The 23,250-nt window shown below is 40.2% G+C and overlaps 2 protein-coding genes across 6 annotated transcripts in view; one reads left to right on the forward strand and one right to left on the reverse strand.

Annotated features, from left to right (window-relative positions):
- The window catches only part of ORC3 (origin recognition complex subunit 3), a 63,885-nt gene extending 63,253 nt beyond the window's left edge, over positions 1 to 632 (reverse strand). For 4 of the 5 annotated variants that reach the window (XM_024733695.1, XM_024733696.1, XM_024733694.1 and 1 more), the window contains exon 1: positions 557 to 632. In XM_024733695.1, the coding sequence (XP_024589463.1) occupies positions 557 to 580 (24 nt within the window). In that variant the 5' untranslated portion in view covers positions 581 to 632. The remainder of the gene's footprint in view (positions 1 to 556) is intronic. The other variant, XM_024733699.1, reaches the window with a different exon arrangement.
- A 120-nt stretch (positions 633 to 752) lies between these two features.
- RARS2 (arginyl-tRNA synthetase 2, mitochondrial) overlaps positions 753 to 23,250 on the forward strand; it is a 79,319-nt gene continuing 56,821 nt past the window's right edge. The window contains exons 1-2 of the mRNA XM_024733716.1: positions 753 to 829; positions 21,379 to 21,452. Of these exons, the coding sequence (XP_024589484.1) occupies positions 794 to 829; positions 21,379 to 21,452 (110 nt within the window). The 5' untranslated portion in view covers positions 753 to 793. The remainder of the gene's footprint in view (positions 830 to 21,378; positions 21,453 to 23,250) is intronic.

Raw genomic sequence — 23,250 nt, forward strand, 5'->3', positions numbered from 1 at the left:
CCATGGTAGAGCCTTCTTCATTAATTTACTGTTTCAACACAGGGACAAATGTCTTTGCAACTTATCTGCATTCTCAGCTTTATCAGATAGCTAAACTTTCAGGGGTTTCCGGCCGTACTCCTAATATTACTAAAGGTCTTACTTTACTTGGTCTGTAACAGCACTGTCTAATAGAATTTTCGGTAATGATGGAAATATCTGTGTTTATTTTGTTTACCACTTGTATCTCGGTACCTAACAGAGCCTTTGGCTCACAATAAATATACGTGAAAAGGAAAAAGGAGGGGAGACTGGGACACATCCTCGGGGCATCCGACCTCCACAAACCAGAACTTAAAATTCCTCCGAGGCAGAAAGAACACTAAGGCAGATCGGCGTTTTCGCTCCCCAAGCAAAGCTGGCCTCCACTGGACGTGGAGCAAAGACGCCTCAGCTAGGACCGCCATCCCCTCCCCTCGAGCCGGTACAACGAGGTCTACGTAACCTCCGCTTCATCCCTTCTTCATGAGGGAATGAGGCGGCTGTGGAGTCCCAGTGGGCGCCCGCCCCCACATACCTTGGACACCGAAGAGGTGGCCATGGTCCTCGCCACCTGCGAAATTCCAGACGCACCCGGGATTTCCCGCGCTCCCTCGCGGCAGCGGGGCAAAGGTTAGTGGTGGGCCACGCGGCTCCTTGATTGGCTGGCAGCACCTTCCGGGGCGGGCTTCCGGCGCTCGGAGGCGGGGCGTGAAGAGGAGGGCGGGGCGAAACTCAACACCATCCAGCTGGGACCAGCTTCGTGGCGACAGAAATGGCGTGCGGCTTCCGCAGGTCTATCGCCTGTCAGGTACGAGCCCAGAAACTGGTATAAAGGGGGCCCCCGCGCCCCGAACTCCGCTACGGGCCAGTCCCCAGTCATCGGGAGGGCGGGTTCCGCGGATACCCTGTTTTTGTTTCTGCTGCCTCCTTCCCCCTTTTTGGAGCTGCTTGAGCCGCCGAGGCAAACCCAGTCGAGAGTCGAGCTTGCGGCCCAGATCAGTTTCACAGAGTGAAAAGTAAACCTTGAGAGGCACATGTTGCTTCCCTCACGGCTTACCGCCTGACAGCTCAGTGTGCTTTACCTGGGTGGCAAGTCAGTGGGCCATGATTAGACCCTTTAGAAATTAGTGCTCCATATGCTTAGTGAAGTTGATGATGGATCTGAATTTTCATTTGAAAGGATCTAGTTTAAAAACTGGTCATTTCTCTTCCAGTCATTTTCGCTGCCTGTCCTAGCATTATTTTTGGTAACTCCAAAGATAACATGAGACCCTGTTTTTCTTGAATCTGAGGCATATTGTTACCGGAAAACTGGGTTCGCCTCTTGGTGAGCGTGGGGGCAAAAGACACAACCAAACCAAAGATCTGGAGAAGGAAGGATTTATTACTTGCAGCAAGTAAGGAGAAGGGGAGGGGGACGGGCGAGGGGGGATATTTCCCGAAGCAGTATTTTCCCAGATGGCAAAATTGAGGACGTAATTAAGCTCAAGGTATGTGCAAATTCATGAAGGGGCTCGAGCAGAGGTGAATTCAATATAGAATTGGGGCAAAGGTTGAGAGTACAGGCTTTAGTAGAAGTCACCAGGGTCAGAAAAGATCAACTTCTCATTCCCTAGGTTCTGACCAGTCTGGTTTCTTAGCTAGTAGTTACCATCCTTCACCTGGGTTGGGGCCTTAGTTCCAGTAGAAGAACTCTAAGATACAGTATATTGTTATGTGTATCCCCTGAGGGGGAACTAGGATTCCGCTTTTTCGCTGCTCTGTTGTTTTACTGTTTTTCCTTTGTTTCTGTATGCCCTCACTTTTCTGATGAGTAACTGTTTGAATCTGCACTTTGGAACTCGGGGAAGGTCTAGGGGGCTAAGCCTTTTCCCTACCAATGAGAAACAAGGAAACAAAGTCTTTTGTACCTGGGAGGGGCCCCGCGGGGTCCTGCTCGGTTTCAATCCCCCCTTTTCTTTGATACTCCTCAGTCTTGAGGGGAACAGGTGTTAGACAAGAAAGGGAATAATGTTTTGGATAGAGAGGTTAATCATAAACTCGGCAGAGGGACTCGGTTTTAGGGGGACTCGGTTTCAGTATTTGAATAACTCTGTAATGAGGATGGGAATAAAACACTGGAACATTAGATTTCATCAGAAATAATTTTTAAAACGCGTCGGCCAACTATGCAGTTTTTCAACAAAACTTTCTGTTGTAGTTTTGACAAACCCATTTCCTTTTAATGGACACATTAGTGGACATACTTTGTCTGGCATATAATATGTATTTCATTTAGTTCATTTTTGCAGTATTTCTGGAAATCCTTCCGTCTTGACTTTATGCTTGGAGATGTACTGTTGCCGAAATATCGGCTTCCCTGTGCGCCGACACCGAACAGAAATACGGAGACAGAGATTTTGGAGGAAGAGAGAGATCGCTTTATTTTTCTGCCAGGCAGAAGGGAAAACGCAGCAAGCTAGCGCCTCAAGAACTCTGTCCCCCTCTCCTTCGGGAATCGGAGAAGATTTTATATGTGGGGCTCGCAGCAGTCCGGGGTATAAGATAAGGATCAAAGTAGTCAAGGTCCTGCATTCTTCTTCTTCCTGCATTATTTCAAAATAGTCACAGCTGGCGTCAGGCAGCCCCATAATTGGGTCCATTTGTCTCTGGGTTATAGGCCTGTGACCTCTTTTCTGAAATGTAAATGCTACAAGGGTGATCTGCTACAAGGGAGTCCAGGATGTAATTCACATAGTGCTGTTAAAGAGTAATAGGTTAGCTTTGTGAAGTACAAATCTAGTTAACAGATACAAGAGATTAGTAACAGTTAAAAAAAAAAAAAACAAACTAGGAGTGATTAACTCTTTCAGGCCAGGTTATGTTTCTTCTCTAGCCTGTTCACTGTTCCCTTTATTTTCCTTGTTCTCAGGAGAGGGAAAACTTCATTTCTATTTTTGCTGCAGCAGTACTGCCCTGTCCAGTGCCAGCTTCCCAAGTATCAACAATGGACCATTTGATAACAAAAAGCTGGGTTCATGGCTTACTGGACTAATGCAACAGAGCTTTGGTAGTGTCTCTCGCTAGGAAGGCATTTGAAGTATGGTTTAAGGCTGGTCTTTCAGTGGCAGAGGGTGAGGACAGGAAAGTGGAGGAGATGGCTTGATGAGGATTGGATACTGATCTTAACAGTTTTAAGATTGATGGGGGACTTCCCTGGTGGTCCAGTGGTTAGGGCTCACCACTTCCACTGCAGGGGGCACGGGTTCGATCCCTGGTCAGGGAACTGAGAATCCCACATGCCGCACGGTGCCAAAAAAAAAAAAAGATTGATGGAAAGAGCAAGGACTCTTAGGACATGAACTGTTGATGCTTTCTTTATATTGCAGAATTGATAGATTTTTCAGGAAGTTCCTATAGTGAACAATCTAGCTATTTGTCTGGGCAGGAGTCTCCCAGAAGAGTAAAATTATGCTAATTAAGACAAAGGAATAATAAAGTCATGTTAATGTGGACAGTAAACTATGTCCAGCGTAGGTAGTTTTAGACCTCAGCGTCCAAGCTTTGTGTGTGTGAGGTGGCTTCCATTCGAAGCCCTTAGGTCAAGATGGTGCCATGACCAGAAGCAATTTGTGTTTAGTTTTGCGAAGGCTATATTCTTCCTTGTAAAGAAAGCACGTCGGAGAAACAGGAATTCATGTGTATTGAGTATATTTGTGCTAATTACTTCACGTTCACATTTAAGCCCTGGGACAAGCCTAAAACAGAAATATTAACCTTATGATACAGTTGAGCAAATTGAGATCTAGAGAGATTAAATAAGCTACCCACATCTCCTGGTCAATAAATCGAAGAGTTGGTTTATGAACAGAGATCTGTCTAACTTCAAAATCAGCTTCTTCTTATACACTATACTGTTTAGTTTGTGAAGGCAAGGAGTACGATCTGATCATTAAACAGAATGTAATAGAGTTGTCTGACAACATAAACCAAGTAAAGGTATATTTCCCCAAACAAAAGGTCATCAAGAGATGATCTGGGACTTCTCTGGTGGTACAGTGGTTAAGAATCTGCCTGCCAATGCAGGGGACATGGGTTCGAGCCCTGGTCCAGGAAGATCCCACATGCCAAAAAGCAACTAGACCTGTGCACCACAACTGCTGAGCTTGCACTCTAGAGCCCATGAGCCACAACTGCTGAGCCTGCACGCCACAACTACTGAAGCCCACGTGCCTAGAGCCCATGCTCCACAAGAGAAGCCACTGCAATGAGAAGCCTGCGCACAGCAACAAAGAGTAGCCTCTGCTCACCGCAACTAGAGAAAGCCCGTGCACAGCAACAAAGACCCAATTCAGCCCCCAAAATTAATTAATTAAAAAAAGATCTGAAACAAGGATAAAAATAAATAAAATAAAAATATGTGCAATACGTAGCTCTGTGAATGAGGGTCCTTACCCAGTTTAGGAGTGAAGGAATGTATTACACGAAAGGGTACATTCATTCAGCAAATTTTGATTAATGAATCTATAGGTTTTTTTTAATCTCCTTCACCTGTTTCTCTCCTCCCTCCAGCACTTCCCCACCAGCAACCAATTGTTCTCTGTAGCTATAACTGTTCCTGTTTGGTTATGGTTGTTCATTTGTATTTCCCTTTCTCTGTGTGACTTATATTACATAGCATAATATCCTCTAGATCCATCCATGTCGTAGCGAATGGTAAGACTCCTTTTCTTTTTTTTTTATAGCTGAATAATAGTCCATGGTATACCTACACCACATCTTCTTTATCCATACATCTATTGATGGGCACTGACATTGCTTCCATACCTTGACTATAGTAAGTAATGCTATAATGAACACAGGGGTGCGTATATCTTTTTGAATTAGTGTTTTATTTTCTTTGGATATATACCTAGAAGTGGAATTCATAGATTGTATGGTAGTTCTATTTTTAAATTTTTGAGAAATCTCCAAACTGTTTTACATAGTGGCTTCACCAATTTACATTCCCAACATTAGTGCACAAGGGTTCCCTTTTATACACATCCTCACCAACACTTTTTATTTGTTGTCTTTTGATAATAGCCATTCTGACAGGTGTGAATTGATACCTCATTGTTTGGATCTGCATGTGCCTGATGATTAGTGATGTTGAGCATCTTTTCATGTGCCAGTTGGCCATCTGTATATCTTGGGAAAATGTTCAGGTCCTCTACCCACTTTTTAATTGGGTTGTTGGTTTTTTGGGGGGGTTTTGGGGTAGGTTGGGTTTTTTTCTGATGTTGAGTTTTATTAGTTTTTTGTATATTTTGGATGTTAACCCCTTGTCAGATGTATATTTGCAAGTATCTTCTCCCATTCAGTAGGTGGGCTTTTTCATTTTGTTGGTAGTTTCCTTTGCTGTGCAAAATTTTTTTAGTTTGACATAGGCTCATTTATTTATTTTTGCTCCTTTCAAATTACTGCTTCTGCCAGGTCTCAGAGTGTTTGAGATTTTGTGTGTGCCCTTTAAAAGCGGAGTCTGTTTGTTATAGCCCTCTGGCTCTCCTGAAAGTAAGCCCCACTACCCTTCAAAGCCAAATGTTCTGAGACCTGTCTTCCTTGTGTAGGACCTCCAGGATGGGGAGCCTGATGTGGGGCTCAGACCCCTGGCTCCTTTGGGAGAACCTCTGCTGTTGTAATTTTCCTCCCTTTTGTGGGTTGCCCATCTTGGGGTATGGGTCTTGACTATACTGTTCTCCACCCCTCCTACCCATCTAGTTGTGGTTCCTTCTTTATGTCTTTAATTGTAAGAAGACATTTTCTGCTAGTCTTTGGGTCTTTGTCATCAATAGTTACTCTGTAAATAGTTGTAATTTTGGTGTGCCCCTGGGAGGAGGTGAGTTCAGGGTCTTCCTACTCAGTCATCTTAGCCACTCCTACACTGGCTCACGGCCTCTTTTTTCCATCTTCAAAACCAGCAAAGCTGGGATTTTTTTATGTTGCCATTTCTCTGGTTCTTTTTATGTTGCTATTTCTCTGGTTCTTTGAGTCTAAAGTTTTCTAAGCACTGTCAGTCCCCAGGTTGAAAGTGAATGGAATATGCCTTCTGCCCTGGCATGGCTCCAGGGTAACTTGAGAAACAGCTGTATAAACAGGTAATTTCAGTGCAGTCTGTAACCAGTGTGTTAGAAGCGTTTGTGAAGTGCTAAGGGAATATGGAGAAGACAGCTTCTTAGTGTCAGAGAAGGCTGTGTTGGGGCTCAGTCCTGAGGAGAGGATGTAGAGTTGTAGAGTGAGTAGAGTGAGAGCTTGGTGGGGATAGGGTATTTCAAGAAGAGCATGTGCATAGACGCTGACATGGTAGAGCATGGCATGTGCATGGAACCACAATATTTGGGTGTGACTGACTGTTTAGAGTATACCTCTGATGCTCACTTCAGCAAGTTCTACTGATTCTGTCTTCAGAGTAACACCTTGAATTCATTCACTCCTTGCCATCGCTGCTGTCCCTTCATTCCCACACCCCAAGCCAAGCTACCATTATCACCTACTTCAGCTGCTTACACCAGCATTCTGATGGGTCTTTCTGTTTCCTTTCTTGCCCTCTCTCCAATCCATTCTCCTTATAGCAACAAAAGTGACTTCTAGAATGTAAATCAAGTCATATCACTTATCTGTTTAAAACTACACAAACTCACTGCCAGAACCTTAACGTCTTTCTTTCCAACCTCAATTCATGCCACTCTATCCCTTCTTTCTGTAGGATGCTAGCCACACTAATTTTCTGGTTTTCCAACATAGCAAGTTCTTAACATTGCCATTACATTCCCATTGCATAGATTATTCCCTGTGCCTAAAGGAAATGATTTTATACCATGACTTCCTATGCCAGATGGAAGTTTCACAAAACAATACTTTATAATGTGTGTGCATTCTTTTCTATTCTGTGCTGCTTCATTTTTCCAAAAAATGCTGGTTGGGACTCACTGAATTTTTTCCCAACTGACAACCTATAGTTTGGAAACTATGTCCTCCAGTTATCCTCTATCTCAGTCCCTTGTTTGCTTCTGTCATAACACTTATAAGAGTTAACGATTATTTGGTCTTGTGTTACTTGTTTTGGTGTATATTTCCTCTATAAGCTTCACAAAGACAGAGAGCATATTTTATTCACTGTTATTTCCCCAGATCAGCGAAGTGCCTGAAACATAGCTGTTGGGATATAATATAAAGCTTGCAGCTTCACCAAATGAGTTCATAATTTTAAAGCTGTGATGACATGGTAGAAAGAATTCAAATTCCAGCCCCTTCACGAATGTGACTGACTTACTCTTGGCAGCTTTTAATTAACCCATCAGCTATCAGATGATGGTATTGATTTCTCGTTTACAGGATTATTGCAAAGATTAATGATGATGATGATAATGAAGAAGATAATAGTAACTATTTGTGGAATACCTTACTGGTACCATGCAGCGTTTTGCTGAACTTTACAGGGCTATTGATCAGGTTTAATGAGGTAATATTAACAGAAAGTGCTTAGTGTCGAGAACTGTGAGGGGTTTGTGATTTTACCCCACAAGTTAGTCAGCCATAGTTCATGGATGGTGGCAGAAAATATGAGAGCCCTGGGCGAAATAAAAGGCTTTTATTATTTTATTATTCCCAGCAAAAGTAGTAGCCAGAGTATCAACATTTTCTTGTGTGGGTTCCCCAAGCTCCTCTTCTTCCCACAGGGCACGGTGAAGAGGGTCAGATGATACCTGCACAGGCAGTGTGTGTGTTATATAGGAGAGGACCCTGAGACCTTTATAATGGCAGCAGGCATGTTCCCCTTTGTTCTGTTGTGGGACACTATTTCTGTCTCACAAAGCTGTTTGTTATATAAACCTCCTTGGAAAGATAGTCCAGAACAAAGAGCAGTTTGGGCTTTGCTTACAAGACACGCAGAAACTTAAGAGTCCCTTAGAGATTTCTCTCCCAACCCTTAGCACAGTGCTATGCAGATAAGATGTGCAGTACTTGATATTATCATCTCACTTAATCATCTGAATCATCTTGTGCTCTTGGTAGCATTATCTCCATTTTATAGAGGAGGACCCTGAGACTCAAGAAGATGAAAAGAATAATCTAAAGTCACAGAGCTACAAAATTGTGGAGTTCAGTGATTAACCAACCCAACTGTCTGACTCAAAATCGAAATTCTTTGGATTCTGTAGAATGACTTTTGTAAAATATTCAGCACTATTTCTGGCTCAGAAACATAATGACAGAGTGTAGATTTGTTTCCCTTTCTCACTTCCTTTTCATTTAGGTTTTGATGTTAAGTTTAGAATAAATTCAGCTGGTTGATTTTAATTCCTTTTAATTTTGAAGTATTTTCAAACTTAGAGAAAAGTCATGAGAGTAGTACAAAGGAACTCCATATACCCTTATCCAGATTCACCAATTAACATTTTACCACATTTGCTTCATCTTTCTCTCTATATCTGTATAATCTGTTTTCCTGTATCATTTGAGGGTGGGTTTCATAAATCATGCTCCGTAACCTCCTAATGCCTAATTGTTTACTTCCTAAGAACAAGGCTTACCTTATATAACCACAATACAGCTACTAGATTCATATCACACTGATACACTTTTTTTTTGTCTTTTTTTTAACATCCTTATTAGACTATAATTGCTTTATAGTGTTTTGTTAGTTGCTGCTGTATAACAAAGTGAATCAGCTATATGCATACATATATCCGTATATCCCCATATCCCCTCCGTCTTGCGTCTCCCTCCCACCCTCCTTATCCCACCCCTCTAGGTGGTCGCAGAGCACCCAGCTGATCTCTCTGTGCTATGCAGTTGCTTCCCACTAGCTATCTGTTTTTACATTTGGTAGTGTATATATGTCAGTACTACTCTCTCACTTCTTCCTAGCTTACCCTTCCCCCTCCCTCTGTCCTCAAGTCCATTCTCTACGTCTGTGTCTTTATTCCTGTCCTGCCCCTACCTGAAACTGTAGATTGCTTTGGGTAGTCACACTGATTCACTTTTATCTAATTTACAATCCATTCTAGTTTTGTTGATGTTTTTCAACAGCCTTTTTTTCCAGTATAAGCTCACAAACTGCATTTCGTTGTTATGTAATTGTTAGATTTTTAAGGGCCTTAAGCTCCCCTCCTTATTAATTTATATCTACGTAACTTGATAGAGGAGATACACTGCTAACTGTGAATAGAGGAGAGGCCTCCTTGACTGCTGAGGTGTTTTGTTGTCAGATCTCAGGTGTAACCTCAAGGAGCAGTTAAACTTGTCCAGTTGTTGTCATCCAGTCCTAAGCTGAAATATCTTCCCAACATAAGTATTTCAGTTTAGAACTGGTTACATTGGGCAGATTACTCATCCACATTCAGATGAGCTACAGTAACTGACTGAATTATCTAGGTGTGTGCTTTGCTTCTAACCTATTCTCACAGGCCCACTAGCATTCAGTTCTGCTTCAGACCACAAGTTCTGTAAGAGCCATGCTAAATTTCTTTCATTATAAATAATTGCGAATGACTTGCCCATCAAATCATTTGGGAAGTTCTTTTCTGAACCCCGAAGTTTCCGTTGATACCTCGTTTGCTGACTCCTTGAGTCTTTGAGCTAATTCAGACCTGAAGACTATCTCTTCAGATGTGGGAGTACTCGTGCATTGGCTCTTGGTGGCAAACATCCACAGCTGACCTGGTTATATTAGAGAGTCAGAACTGAGGAATAACCAGTGGTAATTGACAGTTTAAGTAATTTAAGATCTGGAAGAGTGATTGATAATCTTTCAAGAATTTTAAAACTCATTGCCTTGTAGACTGTTATAAAATACAGAATTAATTTTCATAAGATATCAGTTCTGCCACCTACATGTTTGGTTACTAAAGCATAAGGATCTCTTTTTCATCTGCAAAATTAGGGTTTTTATGTGGTTATTGGAGATTTTGATCTTGAACCTGGCAAGCTTAGCTCCTAAATGAATTTAGAGCCTATCTAGAGCCAGACTGATAGGATATTTTTTGGCTTTGTGTTCAGTACCTGAGTACTAAGCGTAAGACTTATGTGTGCCTGTGTGCCAGGGGAAGAAATGGTTGAGAACTGCCCACAAGCTGATTAATTAGTGGCTCGCTCATGCTGGGTACCCTAGAAGCCAAAGATTCTGTTACATTAGAATCTTTGACTTCAGGTTGCCAAATCCAGGGCAGAATTGTACCTGGTACATTGTGAGCACTCAATACATATTAGTCATTATTATACATGAGAATTTCTGGTCTTAGGTTCCCAAACCACATCTGGCATATGTATATTTTCACTTTTGATACTCCCTTTAAGAAGTGCTTCTGGGGCTTCCCTGGTGGCGCAGTGGTTGAGAGTCCGCTTGCCGATGCAGGGGACACGGGTTCGTGCCCCGGTCCGGGAAGATCCCACATGCCGCGGAGCCACTAGGCCCGTGAGCCATGGCCGCTGAGCCTGCGCGTCCAGAGCCTGTGCTCCGCAACGGGAGAGGCCACAACAGTGAGAGGTCTGCGTACCGCAAAAAATAAATAAAAAAGAAGTGCTTCTGCTTTCAACCTCAGATTTCCTCTTCATTCAGTTGGAAGTTATTTAGTTTATTTCTCAAGGACTGTGATTAATGTTTTTGGGGGTTTTTTTAAAATATAAGTTTTATTTATTTATTTTTGAGTGTGTTGCTGCATGCGGGCTTTCTCTAGTTGCAGCGAGCGGGGGCTACTCTTCCTTGCGGTGCGTGGGCTTCTCATTGCAGTGGCTTCTCGTTGTGGAGCCACGGGCTCTAGGCACATGGGCTTCGTTAGTTGTAGCATGCAGGTTCGTTAGTTGTGGCTTGTGGGCTCTAGAGTGCAGGCTCAGTAGTTGCGGTGCATGGGCTTAGTTGCTCCGCGGCATGTGGGATCGCCCTGGACCAGGGATTGAACTGTGTCCCCTGCATTGGCAGGCAGATTCTTAACCACTGTACCACCAGGGAAGTCCCCTGTTTTGTGGATTTTATTCCTCTGTTTTTAGCTCTAAAGTTTTGAACCTTAGTCTTCTTTTCTTATTTTATTTTCAACTGAGTAAACTTTTAGCATATTCTGTAAAAATTTTTTCTTTCACTAATCTGAGGCCTCAAGTAGATAGTTATCAATAGGCTCTTGTTTCACCTGTGGTAGCCCTAGATGAAGCCCAACGCCAGGAGAAACACCTTTAGCTAAAGGGGGAAAAAAAGAAATCTGTAGCTAAGGAAACTCATAGGTCACATTTTCATCAGAGAAAACACTAAGTTCAGTCTCAGAGACAAGTCCTATTATTTCCAGAACAGTTCTGAGCCTGTGAGACTGTAGGTGAATTAAAAACCACGCTCTCTAACATTTGACAGTGGTTCCTTTTTCTTTGTTTCTTTGTGTGTGTGTGTGCGCCCACCCCATTTAAAAGATACTCCTCAAATTAATTAAGATCCCTCACTAGTTTGGACACTGATAGTTAAAGTGGAAGGCAGCTAGTGTCTCCCTCTGCAGTGCTTCTCAAGCTTTGTCTACTTGAGACTGGAATCACCCGAGAAGCATTGAAAAAAATAGCTAAGCCCAGGCCCCTTGAGCTGGGGTGGGGTGGGAGCCTTGAAGTTCTCAACCTTATCAGGGGATTTTGGTGTTCATCCGGGCTTGATAACCACTAGCCAGGGATGACCAGGAAGCAGAAAGGTGTAGTTCAGTGGTCCCCACGCTCTACCTCACATTAGAATCAACTCCCAGAACTTTTTAAGATGTGTTGCCCAGGTCATACCCTGTATTAATTAGACAGAATACTTACATGTGGAAGCCAGACCTCGGTGTTTTCTAAAGATCCCTGGGTCATTCCCATGTGCAAAATGTGAGAACCACTGGTATAGTGACTAAGAACAAAAGACACGTGGGTTTAAATCCAGCTTCTCTGATAGGTGTGTAAGTTCACTGTACTTCATCTGTAAAGTGTGGAAAATTATTTAGCTACCTTATAGGCTTGTCATTAAGGTTCAATGAATTAATATAAATAGGGTACTTAGAATTGTGTTTGTATTGTATGCATGCAGTATTCATTAGTCATTATATTATCTGTTAGAGTTCTGAGGATGGGGTATTTTGAAGCCCCTCTCCACACCACCACCACCCCAGCGGCTTTCTTGTGTTGGGGACCTAATTATTATCCATTACCCTAGGTGAAAGCTTTAGCACCTGTATGATCAGGCCATTCAAGATGGCTGTACCCTTGCTGTCTGTATATTCCCTGCTGACCAGTCCCTGCTTCACTCACATAACTACCCAATCCTCTTAATGATAGGGCTTAATCAGTAACCGCCTACTTGGGGCTTAATCAGTAACCGCCTACTTGCTTGCCCCCTGCCTCAGCTGCTAGTTTTTCTGGTAACTGTTGAGCCAACCTGACGTCAATTCCCCCTATAAATGGTAGCCTCGTTCTCTCCCAAGTAGCGAAGATGGCTGCCATGTCCTGTCTGCCGTCAGCCATACACAGCGGGGTGTTGCTACAGGACCTTTTGCTTCAGACGTGTAAGATCCTCTATCCGATAAATCAGTAGTGTCTCTGTAGCTGTCTCTGGGCTCTTTCTTCGGTCGCCAGGCTGGGCATCCAACAAGGCTTGCAGGCCTGCAGGGTGTGGCCCAATAGCCCCACATGAAGTTAAATAAACAGAAAGCTATATATCTGAACCATACTGCTTAATTTTCAGTAGGAATTCCTTAACAGTAGATACTTTAAAGTTGTGCTTTGGTAAAGAAAAAAAATCTTTCTCATTTTTGCAAAAATAATACCTGCTTATTGTAAAGAATTACAGTACATAGAATTTAAAAAATAAAGTTATCCCTAACATTGACCTCTATTTTAGATACATTTCTTTGCAGATATACAGGCAGAAAAAAGAAGGAAGATGGGAAGACAGAATAGATATGCTTTTTATAAAAATTGGACTGTATTGTAACAAGCTTTTATTTTTTTAGGTTTTATAATGGAAAATGTCCAACTGCTAAAAGTATAATACTATTATGATTCCCCACGTACTCATAACCTAAATGCAGTTTTAAGTAAAAGGTATTAAACACAGTTTAGCTTGAATATAACGAAAGAAAAAGAATCCAAAGTGTAATTCAAAGAATTATTGATCAATTTCCTAAACGAGTCCTCTGCAGTTAAGAGATTATGAAGAACATCACAATTTGGAGCTTATTTTTTAAAATCTTGATGTTTCAGAGACTCCTAGATACAGAGAACAGACTGGTTTTTACCAGAAGGGAGTGGGTGGGGGGTTGGACAAAATAGGTAAAGGGAATTAAGAGGTACAAACTTACAGCTGTAAAATACGTTGTTATGGGATGTTAACATACACATGAGGAATATAGTCAATAACACTGTAACTTTGTATGTTGACAGATGGTAACTGCACTTATTTTGGTGATTTCATGCATCACTGTGTTGTACACCTGAAACTAATATAATATTGTATGTTAATTATAAATTTTTAAACATCTTGATGTTTCAGATTTAGGCAGTATCAACCCTTGCCATGAAAGAAGAGAACATTAGCACTCTTATAGTTGGTATAACTTTCCTCTACCTTTCCTAATTTGTTTCAGTAACTTTCTCAAAGTTTGTAACACTTAGTCTGTTTATTAATGGTATTTGCATGACTTGTCTCTTATTCACTTTATTTTGAATTGGATACATTGCTTACCACCAATCCTTTTCCTGATACATGGCTTAATTGTCTGGATTTCTTTATGAGTAGATTTTTCAAGAAGGGGTTTTTTTTTAACTTTTGTTTTTTTAAGAAATTATGATTTCTCGGATAAAATAATCCTAGACATATCAAAAGGAGGGTTAATAACTAGAATATTAGCATGTTTAGAAATAATATGAAAATAATAAATTTAGAAATAATATTAAAAATCTTCCTTTTAGAAATAAAGCAATAACACCAGATTGTTTACTTCTGATTTTTGATTTTCCAAAGTCTGATACTACAGATGCAAATGTCATATAACAATCTAATGTTATTTTAATTTTTTTCCAATTTTCATATGTTGGCAACTAATTCAAATTAAGGAAAGAACAGAGCAAGTGAAATAAGCAGATCAGTTTGCAGCTTCTCTAGTAGATGAATTTTGCCCTATACAATATCATTGCTAAATTATTTACTTTAACCAGATCATGATCTTTGTGATTAGGTAACATGGCTACAAAGTAAAGTACATTTATTTCATCTCTGGAGTTTTCTTGATTGGGTGCTTTATTTTTGAAATTTAGCGACTTGACCAGGATGTGTCTCTGTTGAATTTTCTGTGTTATGTTTTCCTGACATAGTCATTTATTTTGATCTATAGATTCCATTTGTTTCCCTTTTTTTTGTGGGGGGGATATTTAATCATGGAGAAGAATACTGTTAGTATCCATGTACCCTTCACCCTGCTTGAGCAATAAACTATTACAAACACTATTAAAATATCCTGGGTACCCATCCCTGGATGCAAACTCTTTCCTCACATATGATGTTTTGTTTATCATGCCTGTGCATGTGACTTACTACCTAGGAATGTATCCCTAAATAGTATTCTTTTTCAAGTTACTAAATTTTATATAAGTGGGAATCAAACTGTAATTATCCTTCTGCAACTTGGGGTTTTTTTTGTTTGTTTCCTTCAAATTTTAAAAAAGGTTTATCCATAATGGTGCACAGAGGTCCAGTTCTTTCATTTTACTGCTGAGTGGTGTGCCATTGCAGTCATATAAAACAATTCAGACTTCGTTCTTAATTTCAGGGACGATTTCCCTTTTATTGGCTATTATGCCCAATCTCCTATCACCTTGGTCACACCTGGTTCTAGCTGCCACTTAAGTGAACAGTTTCACATGTGCTTCCATTCACTTACTGTTAACAGCACTTCACGCTGTCAAAAAGCCTGCTACCAACCCATACTTGGCTCAAGCGTGGTGGAGTGAACACCCTCAAGGACACCCCTCAGTCACTGGGGGATAGAAGCGCCTGTTCCCTATTTTTGGATAGACACTTTGATATACATTGTGTATCCCTCTTGAAAAGTATGATAGAAATTAAGGCCCTATTGCCTATAGCAGTGAACTTGATAGCACAATCTTGTATTTACTTTTTCTCCTCTCTCACTCTCCCCAGTATATCACTTCTGCCCTCGCAGTCACTTCCCAGATAAACTACCTGCACACAGTCCTTTTCCCAGGCCCTGCTTTTGGGGGATCCAAGATATATATCTATGAATACTTTTATTTTTCTTGAGTTTTATTCATTCATCTTGATGGCTTCTGGGAAATAAGACTAAAGTAGGAGCCTTGCTAAAATAAGGGTGCTCCATTCTGCTTGAGAATCTTTTGTATCTTTTCTTGCCTATCACTTTGTGAAGAGTGTGGCTTTGTGCTTTGTCTCTCTGTCCTTAATGCTGCTGGAGAACCAGTGTACCTGTCTTCCTGTCTGCTTGCTCTTTGCTGCTGCTCTTTTTGTATTTTAGGGGCACCAGTTATCCTAAAGTTGGATTATCTTGTACCCAGTTTTATTTGATCTCTTTATGGGGTTTTTTTTGTGTGTGTTTTTTTTGTTGCTGTTTTTTTTGTGGTACACGGGCCTCTCACTGTTGTGGCCTCTCACTCTTGTGGCCTCTCCCATTGCGGAGCACAGGCTCCGGACGCGCAGGCTCAGCGGCCATGGCTCACCAGCCCAGCCGCTTCGCGGTATGTGGGATCTTCCCAGACCCGGGCACAAACCCGTGTCCCCTGCATCAGCAGGCGGACTCTCAACCACTGCGCCACCAGGGAAGCCCCTATGTTTTTCAAAATCTGTATTATCTGATTATCTTAGCCCTTATGTGTTATACTTTTATTTTCAATTCTGAGTACACTCTTCCTTTGTGTTTCCTAGTTAATAGTTCTATAATAAATGTTTGATCATCAATTTATTTAATCTTTAGACTCCTTTTTTATCTCACTCTGTTGTTTTTCCATCTTTCAGTTCTTGCTTATTCACAAATCTGGAAGCCCTTATGAAGAATGTATCGTTATATTTTTCTTCTAGAGTTCTTTGATGTCCTGTATGCCACATTCCTTTCATTCTTTTTCAGTCCCTGCCCCTCCCTCTCCGTATCTCTGTCTCTTTCAGTTTGTTCGTCTGTTTTTGATGCCTGTTCTTTTTCACTTACCAGTGCTTGACAGCTCTGCCCAGACTTTATATTTGCTTCCGCATTGTGTGGGGGACTTCTTCACTCTCCATTTCAGAATTGTTCTTGGCTCACCTCACTTTTGTGATTACAAAAATATAAACTCTGCAGCTTTCCACTCCTCTTTTGTCTCTCCAGGAGGTCGTGGTGACCTGTACACGTTACTCCTGAGTTCTGACTTGGCATATTTTTGCTGGCTAGTTCTGATATTTTCCCATCTTCCTATAAAAGTTCCTCCTCTGATTCTTCCTGCCCATGCAGCACAATATCAGGATTTACTCCCTGTAATTGGGGAATGTGTTGTGTTTCCATTGAGGAGGCCCTCAGATTCTGCCCTAGAAGCTTCACTTGTGCTGGAAATCACTTCTCTTTTCCTCATTCTTTCCCGCAGTTCTGTAGCATCTCTCAGTCATAGATGAAAAAAATAATGGAATTCATTCAGTGTTTTCTCTCCAGATTTGGGTATTAATGAGAATAGTTAATTCAGCTTAGGAGCCTTGCCAAACAGGGCTGCCCCATTTCTTCTCAGAGTCTGGTGTATCTTTGCTTGGTTACCACTTTTGAAGTTTATAACTTTGGGCTATGCCTAGCATGTGTATTTTTTGCTGGAGAACCAACCAGCCTGTGACCTACCTTCCTTTCTTTCTCCTCTCCGTTCTTCCTTCCTTTTCATTTTAATTTGATAATGGGTAGGAAATGAGAGATTATGTAAAGAAGACTTCTTTCTACTACTTAATCCCAAAGTCTTTTTGGGTTTTGTTTTTAAATGTGGGAAAATACACATAACATAAAACTTAACATCTTTTTTTATGGTTGTCTTATTGAAGTATAGTTGATTTATGATCTGTTAATTTCTGCTATACAGCAAAGTGATTCATTTATACATATATATACTTTTTCTATATTTTCCATTATGGTTTGTCACAGGATACTGAATATAGTTCCCTGTGCTGTACAGTAGGACCTTGTTTATCCATTCCATATATAATAGCTTACATCTGCTAACCCCAGCCTCCCACTCCATCCCTCCCCAAACCTCTCCCCCTTGGCAACCACAACTCTGTCCTCTATGTGTGTGAGTCTGTTTCTGTTTTGTAGATAGGTTCATTTTTGTCATGTTTTTAGATTCCACATATAAGTGATATCATATGGTATTTGTCTTTCTCTTTCTGACTTACTCACTTAGTATGATAATCTCTAGTTGCATCCACGTTGCTGCAAATGGCATAACTTTGTTCTTTTTAATGCCTGAATGGTATCCCCTTGAATATATGTAACATCTTCTTTGTCTGTTGATCTGTCGATGGACATTTAGGTTGCTTCCATGTCTTGGCTACTGTGATTAGTGCTGCAGTGAACATTGGGATGCGTGTATCTTTTCAAATTAGGGTTTTCATCTTTTCCGGATCTGTGCCCAGGAGGGGGATTGCTGGATCATATGGTAGTTCTATTTTTAGTTTTCTGAGGAACCTCCACACTGTTTTTTTGTTTGTTTGTTTGTTTTTGCGGTACGCGGGCCTCTCACTGTTGTGGCCTCTCCCATTGCGGAGCACAGGCTCCGGATGCGCAGGCTCAGCGGCCATGGCTCACGGGCCCAGCCGCTCTGCGGCATGTGGGATCTTCCCGGACCGGGGCACGAACCCGTGTCCCCTGCATCGGCAGGCAGACTCCCAACCACTGCACCACCAGGGAAGCCCCACACTGTTCTTCATAGTGGCTGTACCAACTTACATTCCCACCAACAGTGTAGGAAGCTTCCCTTTTCTTCACATCCTCTCCAGGATTTATTTGTAGAGTTTTTAATGATAGCCATTCTGACCAGTGTGAGATGATACCTCATTTTATTTTTGATTTGCGTTTCTCTAATATAAAGTTTACCATCTTAACCATTTTAAAATGTACAGTTCAGTGGCATTAAGTACATTCACATTGTTATGCAACCATCACCACCAACCATCTCCAGAATATTTTCATCTTGCCAAACTGAAACTGTCCTTATTAAACAGTTACTCCCCATTCCTCCTTTCTCCCCAGTCCCTTTCTTCTTGGTTTTTTTAATTTACATCATGTAAGAATGTTTCTGTGCCTTTGTAAAATTACTATTGAAGGTATTTTCTATTTTGGTCTTCACATCTTCATGTGTATATAACTTGGTCTTAGAATTTACTTTTAGGAAAACTTTGTTCCTACTGACTTGCTTTATCTCTTACGAGGTAAAAAGTGCTGTGTAGATTCCCTTTGCACCTTGGTTGCCAAGAAGCCTGATTATCTTTAGCTTGAGTTTGCTGGCACAATTTCATACCTCCATTTTATTTTTTATGGTTTAAACCCCCTCAGAGCTCTTTTGGAGCAAATGAGGTATGGTAGAAGAAATAAACTTTAAGTAGTGTTTAGTTTGTATCAGAGAATTTTTTGTGTTGGTCCTAGGTAATATTTTTACATTCCAAAGTTCACAACTTATTTGTGAGATAAAGATTTAAAAATTGGCCTTTGTTGGAAAAAATGCACAATGTAAGAGGTGTGAGTTGTCAGTTTCAGCTTTATTCAGGGACCTTACTGATGACTATATCCTGGGAGACAGCCACTCAGTAGCTCTAAGTAAACTCCGAAGAGGTAGGGGGAGAAGCCAGTTTAATCATGATTGTTGGGTGGGGAATATGTGCAGTCAGGCTTACATCTCAGTAAAAGATGACAGCTAGTCACAAGGAACAGATATCTCTGTTAATGATTTTGGTGCTTTTCTAGATATGGGAAGATGCAAGAATCTGGTTATTAAAATTCTTCCTGAGATATACATAGAACTATCTAAGGGGCCTGTTTTTCCACAGTACAGTGTGCCTCATCCTGTTTTTTGCCCTGAACTCCTCTCAGGGTTCATTATCGGTCAGAAACTGCAGTGGCCAATGACTTAATCCATGTGTAACTGGATGGTGAACGACGTTCCTTTTTTTTTTTTTTTCCAGTAGAGTTTAGTTATATCTAAGATAGGCAGAAGGTCTTATAAGGAGAAGGTTATGGGTAAGTTTGAAAGACATTATGTCCAAAGTGCGGGATCTTATTTCCCTGACCAGGGATTGCACCCGTGCCCCCTGCAATGGAAATGCAGAGTCTTAACCACTGGACCGCCAGGGAAGTCTCCCAAAATAAAACCTTTTAAAGGAAGAAGGAAATAATATTTATTACATGCTTATTATGTGACACAATTTTGTTAGTCCTCACAAGAGCCCTAGTTTATTATTAATAGATTTATTATCCCCATTTTTCAAATGTGAAAACTTAAGCTTGTTGATGTAAAATGACTTTCCCAAGGGCTCATAGACAGTAAAAGTGGAACTGGAATTTGAATTTTTTTAAGAGAAATTATAATAGAATCTTTATTACTGATGTATCTGTTTTGGGCAGGAACATTTTGTAATATAAACATGAACAGTTACAGCCTTTATTCTGTAAGTGCTTTGGAAGTATTTATCCACTTCTGGGAAAGTATCTTAAGGAAAAAAAGCCTTTTTTTGTAAAGGATACAGTAATTCAGTTCCTAAAGGCTAGAATTTAAAAATAAAGACTGTACTCTGAGATTTAAAAAATCAACATATACTTGATCAGCAGAAATATACAGAGTATCTTAAAGGTAAATGACAGCTCCTGGTCTGCAAGTTTTGACCTTTTTTTTACGTTAATGAAATTCAGCAAATGATTTCTTTTGATAATAGGGTAAATATTATTACTAATAATGGAGATAGTGACTTTAGTTTTATTCCATCCCTTCTGAACACTTACCCCTCTGAGGAAGATTAAGATTGCTTCTTCTTACATTCTTTACTTTTCCTATTTACCCCATTACTCCCTTTCCCTTCTCTCTCACCAGCCATGACTTGTCCATTGCAGAGGCTGCATAAGGATTGAGGAAGTGGGCAAGAAAGATGAAGACAGTTTTAAATTCATTATGGCTGTACTGCTATTTTCACTGTTTCGTTTTCATGCATTTTTTGTTGAAAGGGTATCGATATGACATAGGGGTTGAAGGTAGGTTCTGGTTATAGATAGCTTGTGTTTACATCCCAGCTTTTCCACCTAAGCAAGTTACATAAATTCTCTGTACTTCAGTTTCATCATTCATGAAATGAAGGCTATAATCGTATGAAAGTCATAGGATTGTTTCAAAGAAAAATTAGGCATAATTTGAGTTCCTGATGAAGGCAGTAGTTCACAACTATGACTGTGCATTACAGTCATTCAGTGAGCTTTTCAAAAATACGAGTAGGGACTTTCCTGGTGGTGCAGTGGTTAAGAATCCACCTGCCAATGCAGGGGACACGGGTTCGAGCCCTGGTCCGGGAAGATCCCACATGCCACGGAGAAACTAAGCCTGAGAGTCACAACTACTGAGCCTGGGCTCTAGAGTCTGCAAGCCACAACTACTGAGCCCACATGCCACAACTGCTGAAGCCTGCGTGCCTAGAACCCATGCTCCGCAATGAGAAGCCCACGCACCAAGGAGTAGCCCCTGGTCACTGCAACTAGAGAAAGCCTGCGCACAGCAACGAAGACCCAACGCAGCCATAAATAAATAAATAAACAAACAAACAAGTGAATAAACTTTTGATAGAGGATGGGGGTCAGATTTTCCCCCCATTATGTATTTGTTTGCTTGTTTATTTAAATAGCATGAGATTTTTTTTCTTTTATTTACTGCTGTATCCCCAACTCCTAAAACAGTGCCTAACACAAAAAGATTTTATGAATGAATTAAAAGGAAAATTATCTTTGGTCCCAGCAGTTCATCCCTTCTCTTTTTGTAAAAAATAAACAAATAAATAAAAAGTTTTTAAAATTTATAAATATAAAATTCATCCTTTTTGGTAAACAGTTCTATTTGCCAGTTTATGGTCAAACCCTTTTCTCATCTTCAACCCCTGGCAACCACTGATCTAATCTTTATCCTTACAGTTTTGGGTTTTCTGGAATGTCAAATAAACTGAATCATACATTATATAGCCTTTTGAGTCTGGCTTTTATCACATTGCATAGTGCATTTGTAGCTCATTTGTGTTGTGTCTCAATATTTTTTTTCAATTGTTGAGTAGCATTCTATTGAATCTGGAACAAATATATTAACAATCTTGTGCTGTTTGTTCTTTTTGATTTTTAGCTTTCAAGAGTGTTGGATCTTCCTCCAGAATACTTGATCAAGTCAATATCTGCAGTTCCAATTTCCAGAAAAGAGTTAAGTATAATATATTTGTAATGATCTAGAATGTTGCTGGCTTTGTCAATATACGAAAAAAGTTACTCTTCAATTTACAAAATAGTCCTTGAAATTAACCTTAATATATGATTTAACCTATTATTCCCATGGACTTAAATAATAAAATTAAAATCTGTATTTTACATACTGACATGGCAGATTATATTAGTATTCTCATGTTTTGATGTTCTAATAACTATAATTATGGCAGTCTTTAAGAAAAATTTGGAATGAGGTTCGAATTTAATTCTGTAACAGCAAATAAAAGAACTAAGGTTGTAATTAGATTGTAGTTAGAAAATCAGTTTTTAAAGGGATCTTAGAGATTTTACACCTATCTAATACTTGAATACTATTGTGCCATATTTACCTGCTAGATATTTTTTTGCAGGTTTTGGTTTTTTTGCTTGTTTCCATTCGAGGCCCCCCCAGTGATAGAGGATTACTGGTTAGGACTACATACAACCTATAGTTGCTTCTTGGATTCAGAGAGATACCTCTTTTGTTTGGTCATTCTTATTGATACCTGTTTACGAGTTGGCTAGAAAACTTCAAAACTTGGATAAAATACCCTCTCCGTTAATTGATAATGACAAGAAATTAGCTACATAGTAGGCATTTAAGCCCTAAGCTTAAATTATCATTGTTCCATTATGATATAATGATACCATTATGTCCTTGTATTTTGTCCCCTTAACTTTGTCAGGATTTTAAGATTGAATAGAATGAATGTTCTTTTTCCCAGAATAGGACAAAGAGATGAGTGGAGAAGAGAAAGGCTACTTATGGCCTTGTAAAAGAGAGCATCTTTAAAATGGCCTGCTACAACTTCATCTGTACTGAGTTCCAAGAACAGAGGCAACCACTGACCAAAAGATGGGCCATATAATTATATGTAAATTGATGTAATGTTGCAAACCAGTTACCTATTTCATAAAATCTGTAAAGGACATTTTGCATAATAATGGGAATGTCTCAGTTTTTATTTTATGTTTCAAAGACCTTTAATAAGCTGAACCGTATTGGCCCATCTTTTTGTCTTTTTTCTTAATTGAAGTAACATTGGCTTATAACATTATATAAATTTCATGTGCACAGCATTCGCTAAACAGTATAGCGTGCTCATCGCCAAAACTTCAGTTTCCACGTGTCATCATACAGCTGATCCCCTTCACCCATTTCACCCTGCCCCCTGCCCCACCACCCCTTCCCCTCTGGTAACCACCACTCTCTCTCTGTAGCTGCATGTTTGGTTTGTTCACTTACTTTGTTTTTATTTCTTATACTCCACATATGAGTGAAATCATATGGTATTTGTCTTTCTTTGTCTGACTTATTTCATTTAGTGTAATACCCTCGAGGTCCATCCACATTGTCCCAGATGGCAAGATCTCATCTTTTTCTATGGCTGAGTAGTATTCCATTGTTTATATATATACCACATCTCCATTTAAAAAATTTTTTATTGGAGTACAGTTGATTTACAGTGTTGTGTTAGTTTCAGATGTACAGCAAAGTAAATCTGTTATACATAAACATATATCCCCTCTTTTTTAGATTCTTTTCCCATATAGGCCATTACAGAGTATTGAGTAGAGTTCCCTGTGCTATACAGTAGGTCCTTATTAGTTACCAATTTTATATATAGTAGTGTGTATATGTCAATTCCAATCTTATCCCTCCCCCACCTTACCCCCGGTAACCATAAGTTTGTTCTCTACATCTGTAACTCCATTTCTGTTTTGTAGATAAGTTCATTTGTACCCTTTTTTTTAG

The sequence above is a fragment of the Neophocaena asiaeorientalis genome, unplaced genomic scaffold (assembly GCF_003031525.2).
Source record: "Neophocaena asiaeorientalis asiaeorientalis breed wild unplaced genomic scaffold, Neophocaena_asiaeorientalis_V1.1 scaffold248, whole genome shotgun sequence".
In the NCBI taxonomy this organism is placed as follows: domain Eukaryota; kingdom Metazoa; phylum Chordata; class Mammalia; order Artiodactyla; family Phocoenidae; genus Neophocaena; species Neophocaena asiaeorientalis.